At 34.7% G+C, this 23,254-nt stretch overlaps 1 protein-coding gene across 1 annotated transcript in view; it reads right to left on the minus strand.

Moving 5' to 3' along the window:
- The window catches only part of LOC136409462 (lachesin-like), a 191,233-nt gene that overhangs the window by 5,054 nt on the left and 162,925 nt on the right, over positions 1 to 23,254 (minus strand). Inside the window, exons 3-4 of the mRNA XM_066390959.1 lie at positions 1,356 to 1,721; positions 999 to 1,298 (exon numbers count right to left, since the gene is read on the minus strand). Coding sequence (XP_066247056.1) covers positions 999 to 1,298; positions 1,356 to 1,721 — 666 coding nt within the window. The remainder of the gene's footprint in view (positions 1 to 998; positions 1,299 to 1,355; positions 1,722 to 23,254) is intronic.

The raw sequence follows: 23,254 nt of genomic DNA on the forward strand, positions 1-23,254 counted from the left end.
TAGCTGACCCAGACTAAAACTGCTAAAAATATCTGAATAAAAGCATTTTAGTTTTAGAGGTAGCAACTTTATCTAGGGCAATTACAATTTCTGAACAATAGGGTTGAAAAAATTATCTTTACATGTGAACTAACCGTTACGCTAAATTTGTCAAAAATCATGGCACATTCATTTGATAAGTCAATAAAGGTAGCCGCGTTATCGGGGATCTAAAGAAATTATATGCAGGCAAGTGGCACCTTGGGCTCCACCCTAAAATACGCCTCTGCATTATAACTAGTAGAAAACACGAGAACAAAATTTATGTTCTGACCAATTTGATATTCGGATTAAAGGATAAGGGTTGATTTTTAAGTATATGGTGAGCTCATAAAGTGAAGTCTTGGGCAGTACGGCCGGCAATATTGACTTCGGATAAAATAATTGAGGTTCCTGAAGACCTGGAAATATATTTTAGACTATTTTCAAAATTATTAAAATAATATTAAAATTATCGAAGAAGCTAAAAGAGATATCAGAAAGTTTTTTTATTTATCTGAATTTAAGTTAGAACACTACTAGATATCCTCTTGATACTAGGATGGGCGTTATTCAGAAGGTTGACAGTTTTAACGTAATATAACGTTATGGTAAAATTCCGCTTAGATAGCGGGAAACGCCAACACCATTAGCGTTCCCGTAGGCATTTTAAAAGTGCGCATGCTTAGACGTTAATTAACGTTACAGTATTTTTCTGAAGGCATACTCGAAAACTTTCCAGTACACTCCGTTTATGTAGGTTTATAGAGCTCCTCAAAATGACTACTTTGATATATTTTATGCTAATTTATGCATACATATGTATATCCCATAAAGATATCATTCGTCAAAATTAATGGAAATGCCGCACAAAGTCAATCATAAAATTACCAACTAACCCTTTAACTGATAATATAAAGGAGATATTACGATCTCTCTTGTAAAAGGTAGGCAAGTCTGAATTTTTCTCCAAAACTTACCATTTAAAACATGAAGGAGAACTGATGAGGAATCGAGGTTCGACGGACTGCAAGTGTAGTTCCCAGAATCTTCAGGGTTCGTGTAGTGGATAATGAGGGTGCTCACAGTGGTGTCAGGCCCTTCCCTTTCTGCCCTAATGTCCACCGCGCTTTTATCGTATGTCAACACCCTTTCCCCGTCATGGTACCAAAATATATATGAAGGTTCTTCTAGCGATTGCGTTATTACGCACTTCAGCTGAACGCTACTTCCCATTTTGACGAACATGTCTGGCTTCCCAGTAATTTCGATTTTTGGTACTGAAACCAAATCATCATCCAGTTTTTGTCTAATCATCTTAAGATGCAAATACTTACTAACAACATTAAGGGTAATAAAATGGCTCATTTTAGGCTCAGTGCTAACTTGGCACTCGTATTGTCCTGCGTCTCTGGCTTGAACGTATTTGACCTGTAAGGTCCAGGTGTCGGCAGTTTCGACTGGGAAAGCTTGAAATCTATCATCGGCAATAAAAGTAAATTTATCTACAGTTAAAATGTGAGCATCTCTTTTCCTGATCCAGGAAACCGACTTGTTGCCCAATTGCTTCACTTTACATGGCAGGTATGCGTGTGTGCCTAATTGGGTTGTGATATTCGTTGGGGCAGTTGAGTCGAAATATGGACCTGTGTATAACCCTGCGTACCTTTTCACTGTGTGAGCTGCTTCGCCTCCTGAGAGCACTGAAAGAAAATAATTATATGTAATAATGTTACCTCTACCTCTAAATAGGATATATAGAAACAACATAAATGGCATGGGATAGAAAATACAACAACAATTGAAAAGCTATCAGGTTGTTCGGAAAGTAATTTCGTTTTTTTATGTGAAAATGAATGACAGTTTTCGTATAATAAACAAATGCTTTATTAAATTATATATTGGCCGTTCTGGTCCAACACCTTTTGCCATCTTTCTGGTAGTAGCATAATTCCACGCTCATAAAATTTTTTGTCTTTGCTGGCAAAAAACTGATCGAGGTGGTTTTTGACCTCATCATTTGAGATGAAAGTTTTACCGTCTAAAAAATTTTGGAGTGACCGGAACAAATAATAATCCGATGGTGCCAGGTCTGGAGAATATGGTGGGTGTGGCATTGTGTCCCATTCAAGCTGTAAAAGCTTTTGGCGAGTGACCAAACTTGTGTGAGGTCTCGCGTTGTCTTGGTGAAACACTACACCTTTTCTGTTGATTAGTTCGGGTCTTTTCTGTTGAAGTGCATCCTTCAGTTTGTCCAGCTGCTGGCAGTAGACTTCCGAATTAATCGTTGTGTTATCCGGTAAAAGCTCAAAAAAAACGATTCCTTTAAAATCCCACCAAACAGACAGCATCACCTTTTTTTGGTGAATATCGGCTTTGGAAATGGTTTGAGTCGATTCATCTTTTTTGCTCCATGACCTCTTGCGTTTGACGTTGTTGTATACAACCCATTTTTCGTCCCCAGTAATGATGCGCTTCAAAAACGGATCATTTTTGTCACGTTTGAGAAGCGAATCGCAGACGTCAATGCGGCGACACAGATTTCTCTCTGTGAGAACATGGGGAACCCATATATCGAGCTTCGAGGATAATCCCAGGCCTTTCAAGTGGTCATAAACTGTTGAATTCGATAAATTTAACTTCAATCCGATCTCACGTGTTGTTATTCGACGGTTCGCATCAACTAATGCCTTTATGGCGTCTTTATCAGCTTCAACCGGCCTTCCCGAACGTGGTGCATCTTCGACATCAAAATTGCCAGATCGAAATTTAGAGAACCAGTTCTGACACTGGCGTACTGTCAACACACCTTCTCCATACACATCGGTCAATTTCTTTCTGGCTTGAACAGCATTTTTACCCTTTCTGTAGTAAAACAGTAGGATATGTCGAAAATGCTGCTTATCGCTCTCCATATTTAAAAGGGCACCAACCAAAAACTACTGCGTAGAATTAATTGAAATGTTTCACACACAAGCCTTGTTATATGAGCTCTCAAAGCATATAAAAATTATATGGCTTAAGTGTGAGGTTAAGTGCAAAAAAATACCATTAAATCCTCTGTCGGGAAAAAACGAAATTACTTTCCGAACAACCTAATAGTATAATCAATAGGTGCATTTGATTATTACGGTTGGGAATAGAGAATTAAATTGACCATAAATAGTGACAAACTAAAGCAGATAATTGAAGAAACTAAGGTACAATGAAATTTGGTTTTGAAACGTGAGTCACATTCAACATATGGGATAAATATATTTAAAACTTATCCATGATTGGCCAGAGTGACTGGAAAATCACTTTTTGCAAGTGGGTATTTGCACCTGAAGCAAGTATATCTTATTCCATACTTGACTTTGAGGCGCATTTCAAAACTAAATCTAACTTTTTACTTAATTTCTAATTAACCATTCTTTTTAGAGATTGGTTAAAAAAGTTTAGAAACGCCGTAGTATTTTCTCGACATATAGTTTCCAAATTAGTCGAAACTAACTAATAAAAATATGGTTTAATGCAAAAATAAACTTCGGTATATGGTGGCATAATTAAAACTGGTAAATACTTCGTTTTACGATAGTCTTAAACCTTCAAAATTAAAAAAACATAAAGCCCAGGAATTAAAAAATACTCATAGTATTAGCATTTTTTAAGATTGAAATTTTTAGCGTTTACGCAGAAGTAGGTACAATGAATATGAATTAAGTAATAAAATTATAGAATCGAAATTAAAAAACCTTATTTTATATTCATTGTACTTGCTTCGGCATAAACATAAAAAATTATAAACTTAAATTAGTTCTCGCCGAAAATAAATCTTCTATTCAATTAAACTACTTGTTTACTAATTAAAGTCCTGAAACATGTCTATAGATTTACTTTTAATGGTACATATTTATAATATACTGGATGGTATGGGTATGTGTGTAAGGTCATGAAAAAAATTTAATGGTAAAATAGATGGTATGATTTCTTCAATAAAAGGTCTTTCATTGTAGGTAATATTGCGTACGCCTGGAAATGTTCAGCGAACTTGGTTAAGTCAACGCACCTAGAGTGTCAACAAATATTCCAAATTCTTTATATTTAGTAATAATTGTCAATTGTCACGTCAAAGGAAAATAAATTCGTACAAAAATCATTACTAGGTCGACGTAAATATTTCCGCACTCTGGTAGGTGATTACTACGAGTATTAGACGATTCTTTTATCCACAAATTTGGCTTTAAATATGTCAACATAATGAAAGCATTATCTCAGGGTTCCAAAATTGCCGGGTGTTAAAGGTATTTGGAGTTTCTAGAAACAACTTTTCCAACGTATCAATTTATTTGGTATCATTATGACTGAAACTTGCAGATTTTAGCAGTCATTAAAGCGAAGTGGCTTGTAGTTTTCAATAGTTATTAAATATGCTTTCCCACGATACCCGATGACAATAGAGAAGAAAAGGAGACAACACTCCAACTGAGCAAACTTAAACAATTCCAAATTCTCTACTTCTCCACTTCAGAGGGTATTTCAGCTACAATTACTTTCCGTCTAATGCGCCCTATTATATCTGATACAATGCAAGCCAGAACACTTTATGACAGCTCGCATTAAATAGCTTCCTTAAAAAGTTTTTAAATGTATATTTGATACTTTGATGTTGATGGATTTGTTGCATATGGTGTTGAGATAATCCATTTAGAATATTTTTAATAACGTGAGCTCAGCCCTGATGGATTTTTGATCCATTGTTTCGGGCAATATGAGAAGGCTTAAACTGTAAACACCTGCTGGGATTGATGCTAGGTGTCCTGATGTAGTTGTATGTTTGCTATGTGTGGCCGGTTTGGATGTTTAAATCTTCATGCAAAAATGCTTGCTTACATAAATTAATTTGTTTTGTATAACAAAACAGGTGCACGCTGAAATGTTTATGCAAAATTTCATTACTACCAGAGAATTTCATTACGGCCAGAACACGTTACATAACATTTTATATTTTGCATTTTTAATCAGCTGTACAAAGATAACTTGCAGTGATTTATACGTGTATATTTCGGGCATATGCAAATGTTAGAAATTTATGCAGAACACCATCCGAGCCGCAAATAAATCGAAATTTTACCGCACTGGAACTCCATTAAATGTTATTTTTGGCTAATTATTTTATCAATAATTAGGCAAAACTAATACACGCATAATATTAAAAGCACCATTCGAACAATATAATAATAAGCAGCTTTTATAAAGAGCATTAAATAATTCATCGTTTTTTGCCATTAAATATATGCTTTTCAATGCTTCACCATTCGGGCATAACATTATTATGAAAATCCATTAATTAACACTAGTTAAGTCCTAATCTAGCCAGGGCAACTATTTATTCTAAGCCGACATAAATTAGCCCCTGCCATAAAACAGTATTGATGACCGATTCAGATTTTAGCACTTGCTCAAGAATGTCATGGCACATAACCAGTTTATGGCTGCAGCAAATTTGATTGGCACATTTGGTGCAATATTTACGATACTATGAAATTTTAAGTGGCCGTCGGAACGGCGTGAAAATTAAATTGGAGCTTTAGGGAAGCGGCGAAATATCCCTGTAATTCGACCCTTTCGGCGTGACTCACTCACGCAACGACAGAATATAATTTTTCCGAGAGTCAGCGCAAAAAAGAGACGGATATGCTTTTTTATGAGGGAACTGTAAAACGCTCAGAACTTTAGGGTACCAATCAATTTATGGATGAACATTTTCTGGGCTTAATTTTACACTTTTAAACGTATCGAATACCGCCTCGTAATGTGATAACTTCGAGAAAATTGTGAATCAATTTGTGTAGCAGATACGTGATGCTACGCGACAAAATTCGCGAAATAACACCATGATATTATTTATACGCGACAGCGCTATACTCATGATAATGTTAGAGGTAAAAGGTTAGTAATTAAACTTGTAATTAATCTACCCTACACGATAAAGTGCGCGAAGTGACGCAGTCCTCACGCGGCAGTCTTCGATAGGCGAGTGAACACAATTTTCCTTTCACTTTTTTCTTTGAGAATACAGCTTTATCGCACACTTCAAGTAGTGTGGAACTGTTTTCACTCCGTTCGCAGTCGAAATCAAACTAACTGAATGTGATTCATTAAACAGGAATAAATCTCAATCCAGGGAAGACGAAAAGATCAATACATAATAAATTCGAGAATGTGGTGTAATACAATTGAGATTTTGAAAATTTACCATTGTTATTAGACTCTATAAGCCACAAATATAAATTGAACGCTATGAATCCACGGGTTTCTGAACAGAATAAATTTTGTATTGTTTAATTGTAAAACTTTTTTGCAAATTCTACAGATGCACGTATGTCAATAATAAAAACACTAATAATAGATAAATAGCACAGTATAATAATAGTATTAGGTGTACAACTTTGCTTCCGCCGTTTTTGAATAGATGTATGTAGCGGTAAGTAATGATCGAAATAAATAACCCCATGTGGGCATGCAGGAGCCTTGGGCACCTGTTAACATAACCTCATAAAAATATTAGTCTATTTGTGTCTTCATCATAAAGTTATTCGCAATTGAAAATGTCAGTGTACGAGCCAAATTCTCGTCATTTGCGGGAGGTTTTACTTTTCTGCTTCAATATGAAGAAATCTGCTGCTGAGGCTCATCGAATGCTCTCAGATACTTATGGGGAAGCCACTATTAGTGAAAGGACATGTGGTGAGTGGTTTCAGCGCTTCAAGAACGGTGATTTTCACGTCGAAGACCAACATAGCGGTGGAAGAAAGAAGGTTTTCCAAGATGCGAACTTGGAAGCATTACTTGACGAAGACTCGTGTCAAAGTCAACAAGAATTGGCACAATCATTGGGAGTGACTCAACAAACAATCTCAAAACGCCTCAAAGACATGGGAATGATTCAGAAGCAAGGATATTGGGTGCCGTACGAGTTGAAACCAAGAGATATTGACAGGCGTCTGTTCGCTTGTGAACAGTTGCTTGCAAGGCAAAGACGGAAGGGATTTCTGCATCGTATTGTGACTGGGGACGAGAAATGGGTTCATTACGATAATCCCAAACGCAAAAAGACTTGGGGATATCCCGGCCATGCTTCCACGTCGACGGCCAAACCGTCTATTCATGGTTCCAAAATCATGCTCTGTATTTGGTGGGATCAACTCGGCGTAATATATTATGAGCTGTTACAACCAACTGAAACAATCACAGGTGCTCTTTATCGAACCCAATTAATGCGTTTGAGCCGAGCATTGAAAAAGAAACGGCTGCAATACAACGAGAGACATGATAAAGTGATTTTGCAGCACGATAATGCTCGACCCCATGTTGCGCAAGTGGTCAAGAAATACTTGGAAACATTGAAATGGGAAGTCCTACCCCACCCGCCATATTCTCCTGACCTAGCTCCTTCTGATTATCACTTGTTTCGATCCATGGCACATGGGCTAGCTGACCAACACTTCCGGTCTTATGAAGAAGTAAGAAATTGGATAGAATCGTGGATCGCTTCAAAAGATGTCCAATTTTTTCAACACGGGATTCGTATGCTGCCCGAAAGATGGGAGAAAGTAGTGGCCAGCGATGGACAATACTTTGGATCCTAAAGGTATAATTAGTTTTTTACAATAAAATCGCGAAATTCGGAAAAAAAACGGCGGAAGCAAAGTTGTACACCTAATACATTTATTGAACTGGAATCTAGAGTTTTTCTTTCAAGAGAGGAGGTTGTTTTCACTGCCATCTATATAAGCGTCCTCCGGTTTTTCCGAGCATCAAAGAAAATGTGCACTTTGCGCGAAGATAGCCATAAACTGACCAAATATTACTGAATCACCTAACTTGCTGGTTATATAGGGTGGGTATCATTAGAGCTGTTCATAATTGGAACCTTTGAAACGGTCATAGTTGCGGAGTTGGTTCAATGGGGAACAAGTTGCATCATTTGGTGCTCTTTTAGAATATCCTTTGAAATTCAAAATATCAATAGGTTTTAGTAAATTATTAAAAAGTTGCATTTTCTTTTTGTGTAAATATCAAATGAATCATTGGTATAATCAAAACGTCAAATACCAAATATGTGTGTCTGCACCTTAGGGGCCGTAAAAAAATGGAACGTGGAGGATGGAAATCGATTGAGATTATTGATGTTTGTGCTATCGTGATCTGTTAATTCGTATTTTGCTATGTTTGTCGTAATAATTGAAGTAGGTGATTTACATCCCAGAGAAGTATTCATAGATTTGTTAGACTCTCGAGTGTTGAAAAATGGGATGACACAAAATTTTTATTAGCGCAGTTTTCCTTTTAATCTGGAGCCAGCTCCGGGCATGAAAAATAAAAGCTGAAAATCTAAACAGGAGTGGCTAAAAGACCCTTTGACTTTTGACGATGTTGTGAAAGCTAATTCCGTTATATGCAAACTAACAGTTGTCAGTTGTTGGCCGTAATCTCGTTAGAAAAAGAAGAACTCCTTTGATGATGAAAACTGTAAAATAAAGAAAATACTTATTCCAATTAGAGTGGTGTGTAATATATGGAGGGCTGTTGCTTTTTTTAGCCAGGCAGCATTTAAATGCCAGTGGATTAAGGCAAGTCGTTCGCTAAAATTAATCATCGTCTGTTTCCGCCGAGTGTGGATTAAGGTGGATTTAGAAATGAAGTTGTTAAATTGATGAAAATGTATCTTAGTAATTGCGTTACATTAGCATTACGCAAGATCTCTCCAGTATCTTTCATTTGACACGCTGTTAAGTGGCGTCCATTTTATGGTTTTACCCTCGTAGAACGCTAAATTTTATTCCAACGGGGCTCTCCTAGGGAGATACTTTATGGCTTTAAGAGATATGTTTGGTTTTCCATGTTAATCCTGTTTAAACTTGATTAGGCAGCTGCTCTGCATAATGTCGGCTTTAACCCACGTAACACTATCGATCTCATTTTAGGTTAATTAAATGTTATGTCATCCAATGGAGAGCTGTTAAGTATCTTCTGAAAATTTGGTGTCGTTTTCGAATCAAATAAAACTTTCCAAGCTATCTTTCAAACAAAGCTTTAGTTTCAGATACATTGTGTATAATAAATTTTCATGAAATGAGACGCATAGTAAACACAACTTCAAACTAAAACCGAACTTTCAGACATACACATACCATCAAAACCTTCAGAAAATACATATAAGCTCTTCCGAAGTTTTCCACTTATACTCAATTATTTTTTATGGCAACATATTGAATGCCAGATCTCGATATGGAAACGAATTATATAGTACCGAGGGGATGCATAATGTTATTTTCTTTTAAAAAAGGGTCCTACGGAGAGTAACACTTTGTAAAAATATCGCTCGAGTATGAATTATGAAAAGAAATTTTCAGCCGGGGATCTTAAGGAGCATTTCTATTTTATGACACCCTATTTAAGTTTTTATTTGCGATGAACGTTTGCAGTGTATACGTACTTACTTAGAATTTACAGATAATAGATAAATTCTCCTAATGATTTGTATTTTTCACAAGCGACCAACTAATCAACTGTACTGATGATTGTAAATGGGAATAAATGTAAATTCGTGCCTTTACGTGGGAAAAAGTGGGCGGACTGTCAGATAAATTTCGACGTGTTTCAAGAGTTGTTTTTCATTTGTGGAGACGGCTAATTTTAAATTCATCCATACATTTTCGAGAATTCAACCATCGTTTGAAAAATGGTAAAATGTAGGTCAGGAATTTATTCAAGTGTTGGTTTTTGCTCAAATCGACGTATTAGAATTTCACCATAGCTGCAGGGTGAGTAAGAATTAGAGTTAAAGTGTTTAAGAGCCGATTTCCCGATATTAAAAAAAGTTTCTAAAACTTTTCCCGAAAAACTATGCTCAATTTTTTGTAGCACGTTCCTGGAACGTGTGTGCTGCTGGTTAGAATTTTATACCGCTTATTATAATCAAATAATAGCTTATGCTGGCGCTACAAAATTTACCAAGAATGTTTGAGCTCGCTATAGTCGTTTGAAAAGAATACAGCGTAAATCAGTTTTTGGTGGCCCTTTTTAAGTAGCCGTAATTCAGACAAGGGATATTTTTCGACTGAATTTTATAGGAATTGTTTTGAATGTTTTGAGTTGAGAAATCCACTCACAAAAAATTTAAACCTAATTATGACCCACACTATGTACAGGTATAACAACATTAAAAGATAGATGATTATTTGGTTTTTCTGATGTTTGTGAGATGTTAATTGCTTTAAAAGTCATTGCCTATTTAAAATGAAGGGAAACATTTTCAAATATTTACAATGGAATGAACGCAATATATAAAAGAGGGAAATAAACCAAACAATATTAGGAAGGCACACCGTTTTACTACGTTGTCTTTAGTCACGAACGCCCATAGAAAAAATAAAAAAGCTCTCCTATTAAAATTTTTCCTTTCAACCCACGAGATCATGCGATGACAAGGATATTTTACGTGCCCCAACATAATGTTTAATATCAGTGTGATGTTTTGCTAGAAAGAACAAAAGCTTGCGCTCTTATTACTTTTATCTCTCATAGAGAGTATAAACTTGATACACAAAATTCTACTTACTTTTATTTTGCCACGCAAGCTGAAATTGTAAATTGTTTTATTAAAAATGGGGTTGAGAATACTGGGAGCCAGCAATATTTTATTCCTTTCCCTTGAGTTTTTTAAAAATAACGCACCTTGCACGATTTATCCAAGAAATACAGCTCGTCAATGAATATGTTTTCATCCCTAACAATTCCACTATAAAGACTTTAATTAGTTTTTTGGCAAACTTATTCGGGAGTGGTTGTAAAACGTGTTACATTTAACATACTTGTTAAATGTAAAAACTTAAATTGGATTTCCGGAGCTAAAGCCTCGATGAGCGACATATCCCCAAGTTTTTACGTTTTGATATTTGACAATATAATCACCTAAAAAGACCTTCGCCGATATACCGCCATCTTTGATTTGGTAAGTTTTTTAATTAAAGACGCCGACTAGACAATTTAAAAGTTTGAAAGGTTGTAATAAAACATTCTCCTTTGTGTCTCAGAGAAACTTTTCTTGCTCTTTTATCTATGTGTTTTCAGCTAACTGATTTTTCACAATACCTATTATGAAGCTAGAAGAAAAGGAGCACTTGAGCTGTTTAATAAAGGCCACATCAAAAAAGTGCTTTATGAATAATCTGCGACTTCAATAGCAGGTGAGATAAGCAGTTTTTCTTGCACACTCGACGATTTCAAATACGTCTTTGGGAACAGCCGATTTGTCATGAAAAGTGAAAAAACTCATTGAAACCCTTCAACTTACATCCCTTTTTTACTTATATCCCATGGAATTGAATACAACATAAAAAATCCAAATCTGCTTTTTCCCTGTCTGAGGGTTTTATAAATATTTAAAGATGTTTTTACATTCGAACAAATATTTGATCTTGCTACTTAGGATGATGTTTTGTCAACAATATGGGAGGGTTATTTACTTATGATGTTTCTTTTTTGGATATTTCAGATATCAATCCAAATTAAATCTTCACGACGGAACGGAAATGTAACTTGCTTTTGCTTTTGAATTAACATCATTTGATTCGGTCTTTACATGAAAGAAGAAATAATATATTACTCAACCAACGTACGAAATCTTACTCACTTCCTACGAATGTGACGATATTCAATAATAATAAGGAAATTGTCATTTTGTGCAAGTTATATACGATACTTTTTCAATGACTATAGCAATTTGTGAAAAAAAGCAATAAATTTCTCAAAATTCGGTACAGCTGTCATCAAATTGTCACGGGGTTTTTGATTTTTATTTGATTTGTCTCGTTGCTATAGATATCGGTATGAAACCGTGGGATATAAGCTTATAGTTGCGTCTTATACAGAGAAATCATTTAAATTTCATATCTAGTCAGCCGTGCAGTTTGTTGAAGAAAAGAACGTATGTCGATAAAAGTAAATAAAATAACATAACCTCACTCGGTTCTTTTATCGAAAATTAATTTTAACGTTATTTTGCGGCATATGATCAAGCTACGACTTACATTTTATCTTCTATTTCTCTTGCGTAAAATTCCACAGCTGGCTAGATATGAAATTTAAATGATCTCATAGTAGTTGAGCGAGCATCTGTGAAAAAAATATTTCTAAAGTTCTTCTGAAGTAGTTCTAAAGTGTAACTTAATGTAATTAACCCGAATTTCTTGATATTTACTCCAACTGCCTTCGAAGCCATTAGCACGGTAAATAAGTGAAGCACTGTTTTTCGATATCAAAAATTTATTTAAAAAGGAAAGTTTTAATTTTTCAAACAGTTATTCTATTTTTACTTATTATAAAAGGTATAACTATATTTGGTGAAGCTTTAATAATCCTCATAAATCTGAACATTGTTATTTAATGAGTCCCTAAAGTAATTATGGACCCTGAAAGAAAGCCCTAACCTATATTTTTTGCGGTAATTCTGACGTCGCTTGAAGTACAAAAGAGCAAAAGGTAAAGAGATTAGACAAACAATGGGAAAGATATGAGGGATAAAATAACAGCATCTTTTGTCCCTCGGATGTTCTGCAGGGACACTTTAGCTTTACTAAACCGGGAAAATGAAGTGAGAAAGATAGGCAAGGGTGGAGGAAATATTTCAAAATGTATCCCCTTGAATTTAGATTTCATAATTCATTAAGATATGATTCACTGCTTCTTTATAAGAAAAACTCTTAATCCCAGCAGTTTAAGTGATTTTCCGGTAAATTACCTTGGCGGGGCACTTAGCTTTAAGTATATATTTAGAGGTCGACCCACTTTGGCAGATATTGGAAATAATTTAGCGCAAGCTGTTAGTCTGATATCATCGTATTACAATACACGCTCTGTGATAGATGGATCTGAACAGGGCTTTGCCAGATCGGTTCGACATTTTCTGACAACATGACGTCACTGAATACTAAACATCGATTGAACAGAGGCGGTGCCTCAGACAGCGGCAGATTCAATTAAACCGCCATAAATCCAACTAAATATAAAAAGTTACGGAGAAGTTCTAAACAACCGAAGTGAAATGCTGAAATCGCATGAGAATTCCCTGAAAATTGAAACAATTTATTTCCAGACGGAACGTTCTAATAAAGTGCAACGTAATGTAGTTTCAAACAAATCAACAAACTCCTGAGGTATACATGGATTAGACATAATTCAGTCGATACAGATACATCTTACTTAAAAGGCTATTACAGGTTCGAGAACCAAATGTCGAAATTTACAACAAGGGAAATTCAGCTAAAAGAACGATCTTTTTAAGGAATAAAAGATCTTTACGCAATATCTACATTTCAACCCTACGCACTGCGGTTGATGGCAGTCAAAGAAATCGAGCCGGCAGCTTGGTTGGGAGCGGCAGTATTTTAGGGAAGAAAGTCATAAAGCCAACTGCCGTTACAGCAAAAAGTAACCCATATTCCTTTTATTGACGCTCATGAAATGGTCGATTAATCTTCCTGAACTCTAATTACTATCGATAGAGCGTTCCTTTCACGCATTTACTTATGGGGAGAGTAAACTTTTTCCACCTCTTTTATATTTATGAAACGGGTCAAATTTAGGGCAAACTTTTATTTTTTTTTCTTTCTAAATTCTCCTATAGCTCGGTAATATACGGACCGCCACTGTTTTAGTTAAAATGCACCGAGAAAGCATCTGGTAAACGCGACTACACCACTAAGCTAATGCCTTTCTCTCGTTGCAAATGAGCAACGTCCACTCCAGTTTTCCTCTGCCGATGCCACACGATTTTCTAGATATATAGCCGATACACTCTCTTGCATTTAAAACACCACAGGGTCGATTTTATTGGTCAAGGTGATGGGCTGTTTTTGATTCATTTCAGGTTTGAGGCTTTAGGTTGGACGCCTATTCCTTTTATACGAGCTATATTCTTTGTTCAAGATTGAGATTTCGTTTTGCTATGGGAGAGCTATTGACCCTAATACTATGTGGCGCAGGAATATGTGTCATATTGAACCATCAATTGAGACCCTGGAGCTTTGGAAAATGCAGCTTGAAGCACCCTTATTTTAGGATTTATTTTAAAAATAGGAAACTGGGCTATCAAAGCGAACCCGTATTTCAGAAACTAAAAAAAAAGTACACTTTGAGTCTTTGGGCAAGATTCCCTTAAGGGGGATTCCGAAATCGCGAAAACAGAAATAAAGCTCATCTTGTATCTCAGAAGCTAAAAAATACTAGAACCTGATTTACGTAGGCTTATAGGACTTATCACCGTGATTCATTAAAAATGTTTTAAGCAATTGCGGAAGGAATTCCCGAATCATTAGTGATGATCCTTGGAAAATTTTGCCTAAAACTAAGTATCCCCCCTTCCATTCCTTTTAGAAATGATGAACATTTCAAAATTTCTGAGGTGCTGCTTTTCATAGGCGTCTGGTACTCTAAATTGGTATATTCTATCCTCGTTTCATTCATGGGATTAAATAAGGATAAACTATTGTATATCAATTTGGGATACCAAAAGCATGCCACTCGTCAGCCAAAAATATCGTCAAATTTCATTCAGCCAACAATTATCTGCAATAAGTTCGTATTTTTTTGGATGTTTCGTATATTTCCATAGAGTTGGTTGCAAAGAGGATTGAATTTCAGTACATAACGGAATAATTTAACAGCAGCACCATTATAAAAAAGCACTCTCCAAAATTGAACGTTTGTGCTGTCGGGAAATTATGTGATATCAGCCCTTGCACACATATTAATAAGAGCGGAGTTTTATTTAATACTAATTTTTGTTATTCTATCCAGTGAGAGATTCGCATTCCGACTGTTTAAGTTCATAGGATTTTCATTAAGCGATTGCGAGTGCTCCATGAGCAAACTTCAAGTGCATCATAGCCCCATAATACATACCTATTAAGTGGAGTAGTCGCCAAATTGGTCATGTTAACTAAGTAGCCATTTCGCCGCTCAAATGCAGCGTGTAGCACAAGCTCACATAATGGCACTATTCATGCCGTATTTAAAGGCACATCCATCTTTCCTGTCCCGGATATTTTTCAGAAGTGCTTTTATTCCGTGAAATAGGTGATGAATCATTCTTTGTTAGTCTTTTAATTAGTAACTCTTAAAGTGTCGATCTAAAGCAAACCTGTGACCTAATAAGGAAAGATTTAAAGCACACCACTGACATAGACAGTAATAATTCATGTCTAAGTCCAACTCAAATAGAGCGCACTTAAATACCCCATTCACGCTGACCACTTAGCTTACATAGCTGCTTCAGCTTATGAAAATGTCAGAAGTGAAAATCCTTACGACACTCGCAGTGCTATTTATTTTCGTAAGTCAGATTCAGCATTCTAATACAAACCACTGCCTTACAGCTCTGCTGCACTGTAATATATTTATACTGGGGAAAAAAGCGCCATACGGGGTTAGTGTGTATGAACCATTCACGTTGTTTTTTAGTCGTTTATCTGCGTCACTTCCTGGTGAAATATAGACCACTGCCCTATTTATCTTTCGTAATTACAATTTATTTTTTAAGTAAACTGGTCCTTGCGCTACTTTTATTAAATCACTTATGAAAGTATAGAGATTTAAAGGTTGTCATGTAATCATTACGTGTGTGAACGGGAATTGCAGGTTTATAAAAGAATTTCTTGTTAATTTTTTAAAAACTTAATTGAATATTGAAATTCGTATATTGCTCAATTGTGGATTGATTTGATGATTGAAATTGAATTTTCTGCCACTGAGAGAACAATTTGGTAATGTTTGCAAATTACAGAAAATTGTTTTCGATAAGTACTTTTTATACGATTACGCATGATCCGAATGGTAATTAAATTATTACCAACTTCGCCCAACGCACTTTCACGCGCTGTGCTTCGACAGTGCTCTATTTTATTATAGGCAGTCAATTATACACAAAATCAACAGAATACGGTAACATTTACTTCCATTGTTAAATAATTACATCACCACTGCATGGTTGTTCTACTCGACGCTTATTCAACAGACAGAGATAGGTTATAAAACATTAAGTTTCTGCCATCTGTCATTCTGCTTTCTGCCATAATTTAATCACTGTCATCGGACTTGAATTCTTGAAATACGCTACTCGTATACTTTCAACAATACTCCCTTGAATGGCAGGCTGCATTCACACGTCACTATTAAGCTTTCATCTCTAGATACGAAAGTTAATGTGATGGGATATTCTCTAGAGATCCCTATATCTGTAGGGAGGAAAACGGTGTTTTTGGTTAAGTTGTTTTTTGCATGGTTGTAAAAAAACAATTGTATTGAGTCGAGGCCCGGATAATGTTATTTAAATAATTATGTTCAATCATAATGCAACGGTTACCTTCAAAATAAAAAATATGCGAAATTATTCTATAAATAAAATTTAATTGTCAAAAGAACTGATATAGTTGCTGCTGTTAATTTCTCTATGTTTTGCTGCATTGATAATTAACGAATCTGTAAAATAATTAGGAATAAAAGAAATGGTCTATTCACCTATCATTGGAAACATATTTTCTGCATTGCACAACTGAACGCATTAGCTGCGGTTCTTGATGAATGACTAAAAGAAACTTAACAGACTAATTCGTTAAGTACCGAGATTTTATATTTTTATCGTTAGAACAGCAACAGCAGCCGGGGCAGTTATGTTTGAGTGAGGGCGACCAGCTTATTATTTCTGTTAATGATTAATGTGAATTTATTGTACATCTGACTGAATACCAACCAAAAATAACAAAATTTCAGTATATAAAACATATACATTCAAAAACCCTGTTGCAGCCACGTACATAAATTTTTCAGCATTCAACCGAAAGGTACAATTTTCATTAAGAGCTGATTTATCGCAAACCGGAGTTGGTGGCTGCATTGAAAATCATCAAAATTCTTTGTTGCATGTGTTATGCCACATGTGTTATTTACTACGTTACGTTTAGGTCCAAAAACTTAGTTTTTTTCACATATTAATGGTTTAACTAGGAAAAGTAAAAAAGTGGTTTTGACCGAGAAATAAACTTGTATTTTATTTCGTGAAAAAGTTTTATGAGAATGCCGTGACCCAAAAAGAAATTCGTACAAAGCGAAGCCAGGATGCAGTTTCAGCAAGGAAGAGCCAATTGTGTGTTGTTGCAATTTGTGGTTTCTTGAAACCCAGTGCTGATTCCCGCGCCTTAATAAAATACTGAAATAGAGCAAATTGTTCAGTTTGATATGTTGCAAGTTCCAGCTCTTGATATTGTCAATAAATAGGAAGTGGAAATAAAGGACGTACCAAAATTTCTATCAGCAGCTTTTCTTGGGGTAAGTGTAACGTCTTTACTGAAATAGCTAGAAATAACTTTCTGTTGACATTGACATGTTATGTTAACGTAATCAATTTATCGTTTCGTTTTAAGACGTTCCAGTTTCTGTTTTTAAAAGAACTTCGTGTTCGCTGCTTTCGCGGAGACTAAATGATAAAAAATAAGCTTACGGCGCCCGACTAAAAATTTTATGCAGTATCTAGCTCCATAGCCCAGTATTTAAGTAAGTGAACTTTATTGCATATAAAACACTTTTATATCAAACGTTACGGTCTGTGTTGCGAGAGAAAATGCAGTAGCATTGGGTTGAGAACACGGTCTGCGTCGCGCTTTATAAAACGAATGCTGATTTAGCCAATTTACCGCATTGTTATCCAAGATGAATGCCTTTTCTTATGCATTATGCTTCGAGGATGCTACATAAGTGAATACGCTAAGACGCTTCCGTTTTATATTAATTATTTTGTTACGTGTCAGTTCAGAAAGATTGCCTGTAACATACACAATATTAACCGCAGACGCGTAGTATCGCGTAATATGCGTGCTAAGCGATGAAAGCTGTTTTGAGCACTTCGCATTCTAAACGCGGCAATGTTACAGGCTTTAAAGTAATTTCGCTATATAAGCACGAGCAATTCGAATAACTCGCACTGGATTATTTGTTTCTATTGGATTTAAGTTCGTGAACATCATAATAAGATTCGCACAAGTGGTCACAGTTCCCTTCTGAAACATTAGGTGGAAAAACCAGGGGCGATAATCAGTATGATGTTATTCGAGGCTTATAACTAGACTAATCCATCTTATTAAATGGCAAACAGTTAAACTTTCTCAGCTTCTCTTTATTTCTTATTTCGGTGAAGGAGCAAACCCCGGAATGAATGTTGACAGAAACATACTGCCGCATTTTTATTATAAAGTGACTGTTTTAAATCGTAAGATACCCTTATTCTTTTTACTTAGTTTAAAGGAATAGAATAATTTTATACTTTAAGGCAGATCTGGGAGACACAGGCGATCCATAATCATAAGATAAAATAATAAATAATAATAATCTAATAATCATAAGATGAAATATTAGGGTTGGACAATCTGTCTAACTATACATAAGGATAACGTTTTAATTTATAAGCGGTGTTATTAAAGCATTTCCCGAGGGAACAACTAGAAAACTGGCTCGGAATAATAATGAGAACAATTAATATTTGTTTCACTTGGTGATGACAAGTTGAGCTGAATATAAATAATGCCTTTGCATGTCTACAATACCTCAGATCCTAGTTCATATTTTCTTGTTCAGAATTTCTGGTTTGTTGTGAAGATCTACTTAAAAGAGTAATACGTATTCTAGGGAATTTGGATGGAGAATTTTCCGCAGAATGACTTTACGATTAATGTCATTAGTCTAGATCTGAGATGTATATCTCTGCATGTAATTAAGACGAACTGAGTTGCGGTAAATGAAACAAGCACAAAAGCGGAAATGTAGGTAAAAGCTACTGTGTCCTATAAATATGTAAAGTTACAACGAAGACATAACACATCCGTCCCAGTTCTATTCCCGTATTAAACCACTCTGGTTGGTTATTCGCTTTCACGCATATTCCCGTATTTGACTAGAGCTCCATCTCTCTAAAACAAAACATTAACATATATCTTTGTCACACGTTCTATATTAAATCAGTCGGCTGTCTTCCGCCTTGAATAACAATATACTCTGTAGTATTAAAATCATCCAAACTTTCTATGCCTATAAATTGGTATTAATAATTTATCTCCTTTCACGACGTCCTTATTGAAATTCTCTACTTAAAACTATTCGGAAAATTAAAATTCTCATGTTTAGGAACAGCTGCCCTTACAAAGATTTTGACTCGTCTATAGTAGAAAGCCTTAATTTAGTTAGATGATAATAAACTGGTTGGTCAATGATCCTGGGGTCTAGATACAATTAGTTGTACAATTAATATAGATAATGTTCCCATTGTCCTCCCAAGCTCGTAATGTTGTAATTTGCCACGACACCCTGATTTATCGCTACAGTATAAATCTATTTAACCAGAATCTTATACCTTTATAAGAGCAAAATGATTCATAGTTTATGTCTTGGTTACAAAACCATAAACCTTCCCATTTTTTAAAAAACAACTTTATTACATTCAATGTAATTTAGTGTTAATGATAACGTACTGGGTAACTGAATTTCTCCACTTCATAATTTAAATTTTGTAAGAAGGTAATATATGGGTATAAAAATAATAATATTAATTGAAAGTCCATTTTCAATACTATGGCGGAAACTTGATTAAACATTTTTTTTTAATGTTTTGTAGTTCCGTATTTGAATGTATTTTTTAAACTTTATTTTTCTGAACTAACTTCCATTTAACCCGGAAATAACATTATTATCCAGAAATTCAAATTCGGATGCATTATGTTTCTTTGAAATTACCTTAGTAAACTGAGAAAAGTTTAGTGTAAGGTTTTTCAAGTGTCACCTGAAAAAAAACCACTGACAATGCGCGTTCATGGTATAGTGTGTGCTCACTGTGAATTCAAACATGTGAAAATAAGAAAACTATTAGTAACATTGTAGTGCAAATGGAGCTTTGAGGATGTGAACTGCTTCTCTCATTACACACATGATGGATGCGAATTACATAGGTAATTTCAGTCAGAATCAAATACCAACGATCCTAAGCAATGCACTTAACCTTTATTAATATATTCTTTTTAAACAGAGTAAATTAAATAATATACCGATATTTTTTAAATTTTCTTTCGACTTTATCTAGTACGTCAAATTAACTATTATGAAATAATTTATAAACTAAAACTAATTGTTGCTTATTCAACTAGCTTTTTAAGCTATGTAAGTAAATATAAAAAATATTTTGTAAAAATGTTTCTCTTTCAATGAAATATGTCTATATTTCTAATTATAGTTTTTAATATTATTAATGCATGTATCACATTGTTGAAATTGGTTATTATAAACCATAAGCCTTGATTAGTTTTTTAGACAATAGGAAAATGAAAAAGCCAGCGAAAGCTCAATTATTTCTGTCCAATACGTATCCTCTAGATTTGCATTTTAATTTTAGTAAAAGCTTTTTAATAGTTAATATGGTATGCGATATCCGTTGGTGGCACATGTTTTAATATTGCTTATAACACAGTTTTACAACAAGTTTTAATGTGTTTGGTCGGAAGTAATAAAAAATTTCGAATACTTACCATGTGAAAATAGAGTGCAATGGATTTCCAATGTTTCGGTGCCCAATAAATCATAGTTTTTCCAAGTTAGAATCCAACACGAACGCAATTTCCTATTTCCAACAGTGCCGATTCTTGGGCTGTCATGTATTTCCTTCTCTACTTTCTTTTCCCAAGTCAGTGTTTGTTCAGTCTTATACGTGGGTTTGCTTACCCGCATAAATCAACCCCATTTAAAATCTTTAAATTAGAGGTGAGAAGAAAAATGAGGCAAGCTGGTGACGCAAATTTATACTTTTTCTCTAAAGCTTGGATTAGTATTTATTTTTATCTCTTCCAACCTAAACACGGATGAAGGAAGTTTTAATTTAATTAGTTGTCCTCGCATGTGCTACTAAGTAACCTTTGATACAAGACGCCAAAATATATTTAAGTCTTAAAACAGGACTTTTCTACGAACACGAGTATAGTGAACTCTTTGATCTTTAATTATTGTTTCCCAGAGTTTCTAAAGGGATTATATTCGCTCTTCTCTTGGGATACGGGGTCGTGTGAGGGGATTATTATTAAGTTCTTATCTTTCAAGCCATCACAATACAGACATTACTTTCAGAGCCATTATGCTAGTCAGGCTTTTTGCCTCGTCTCAGGGGTGGGGTCTAAATTTACCCTCGTAAACAAACTATCCTTTGCCTTTAATATTGATCTCACTGAAAACAATATGTCGGAAATTTCAGCTAACAAATTCATTATCATATCCAGCAAACACACAAGCACTAACGGATGACTAAATAATTCAACATCTTTTTTACATATTCATGAAAATGCATTATTCGGTATTTAGTAGAGAGCATAAACTCGCTCTAGTATATTAAATAACCTTGTAAATGTTATATGTTTGTTGTTATATTACTGATTCTATATGCAGTATACCGGTTCGAATAGATAATATGTCATTATTACAGCCCTGATATGCGAATTTGGTAGTTTTATTTTCGGTTATTATCCATTTTTGTTTGTATTAGTTGATGGATTCAATTATTTAAAAAAGGCAGAAAATTATATAAGTTAGTGAAATACGATTTATTTGAGTTAGTTTTCGACTTACTCGAAAAATTCTGAACGTTTTTGTCATTTAGAACATTTTTAAGTAAATTCGACGGTTTTTAGGAGAACAGTGACCAAGAATATTTATACTTTAACGATATTTTATCTTATAAAAGAATAGGAATTTAAAAAGATCGTCTATAGCATATTGAAAGTACTGTTCATAGAATTTTAAAAGAAGTAAAATTCTATCCTTATGTCATAAAACTAGTATAGGAATTAAATGAGGATGATTTCGACCGTCAATTAGAATTCTGCGAATCTTTTAGTAACTTATTTTTTTAGTGGCTTTAGTAAATAAGTGTTATATTTAAACAGACATTTGTTGTATAGAACAACACTTCCTGATGAATGTTCGTTCTATTTAAATGGTGAAGTTAACAGATATAACAGTCGTTACTGGAGTAACGTCAATCCTCATTTGTTCCGAGAAATCCATACTCAACAATCTTAAAAATTGATCATTTTCGGTAGAGATTTTGGATGATCACATTGTTGGGCCATTTTTCATTCCTGGAAACTTAAATGGAGAAAACTATATAAAACTTCTATAAGACACTATATCTCCCAGGATAACTGAAATATTTGAACAAGGTCCTCGCCTTTTAGAACAAGAATTCGTTTTTTAACAGGATGGAATCCTTCCACACTACACTGTTGCTGTCCGACAATTTTTAGATGACGAATTCCCTGGAAGATGGGATGGCAGAAGAGGTCCAGTAGAGCGGTCTGCAACATTCCCTGACCTTAGTCCCCTGGATGTTTTCTTATGGGGACATTTAAAGATCAAAATCTATGACACACAATCTGATTTCCATGAGGTGTTACGTGCCTTAATCGTCGAATAGCGTAGGTCAATAATACCAGAAATGTTAGATAATGTATGACGATGTTTTGAGGATCAGCTGTACATGTGCATGAAAGCGAAAACAACTTTTTCACCAAATAATGTTCTCCTCCTTATCAAAGTCGACGTGTTTTAGCGTTTTTTTAACAAACTACAGAAAAGTTATTCAGGATGGACATTTTTCCTTGGAACACCCTGTATAATATTTTAACTTTATTCTACGGTTTTTTATTAACGATTTTTTGTACGAGTGTGTAATATTGAAATTATTAATTTTAAGAGACGGCATATGTTAATGCAGCATTCCAAAACTAAAAAAATACACTCGTTTCTAAAAAAATTGAAACTTATAAACTAAATTCGTATATAATGTAAATTCGACTAATCTATGTGATCATTTTATGAATAAGATAAAAAAGTTCTGTTCATTTTAGAGGAACAAATGTGAGTTGCGGCAATGTGGACAAATGCATTAAATTTTATATATAGAAAATTGGCAAATATTGCAGTCCTGTTTACTGCAATAACAAATATAGTTTCAATTTAATTTTCTTGCTTTAGTAGCACGATTTACATGATTCTGGAACACAAAATCTGATTTCTGCCAACCACAAAATAAACGCCAATATATTGATAATAACACGTATTATACCTATTAAATGATTTATGGTGAGATCATCTCTTCAGCAATCAT

Source organism: Euwallacea similis, chromosome 6 (genome assembly GCF_039881205.1).
Source record: "Euwallacea similis isolate ESF13 chromosome 6, ESF131.1, whole genome shotgun sequence".
Classification (NCBI taxonomy): Eukaryota; Metazoa; Arthropoda; class Insecta; order Coleoptera; family Curculionidae; genus Euwallacea; species Euwallacea similis.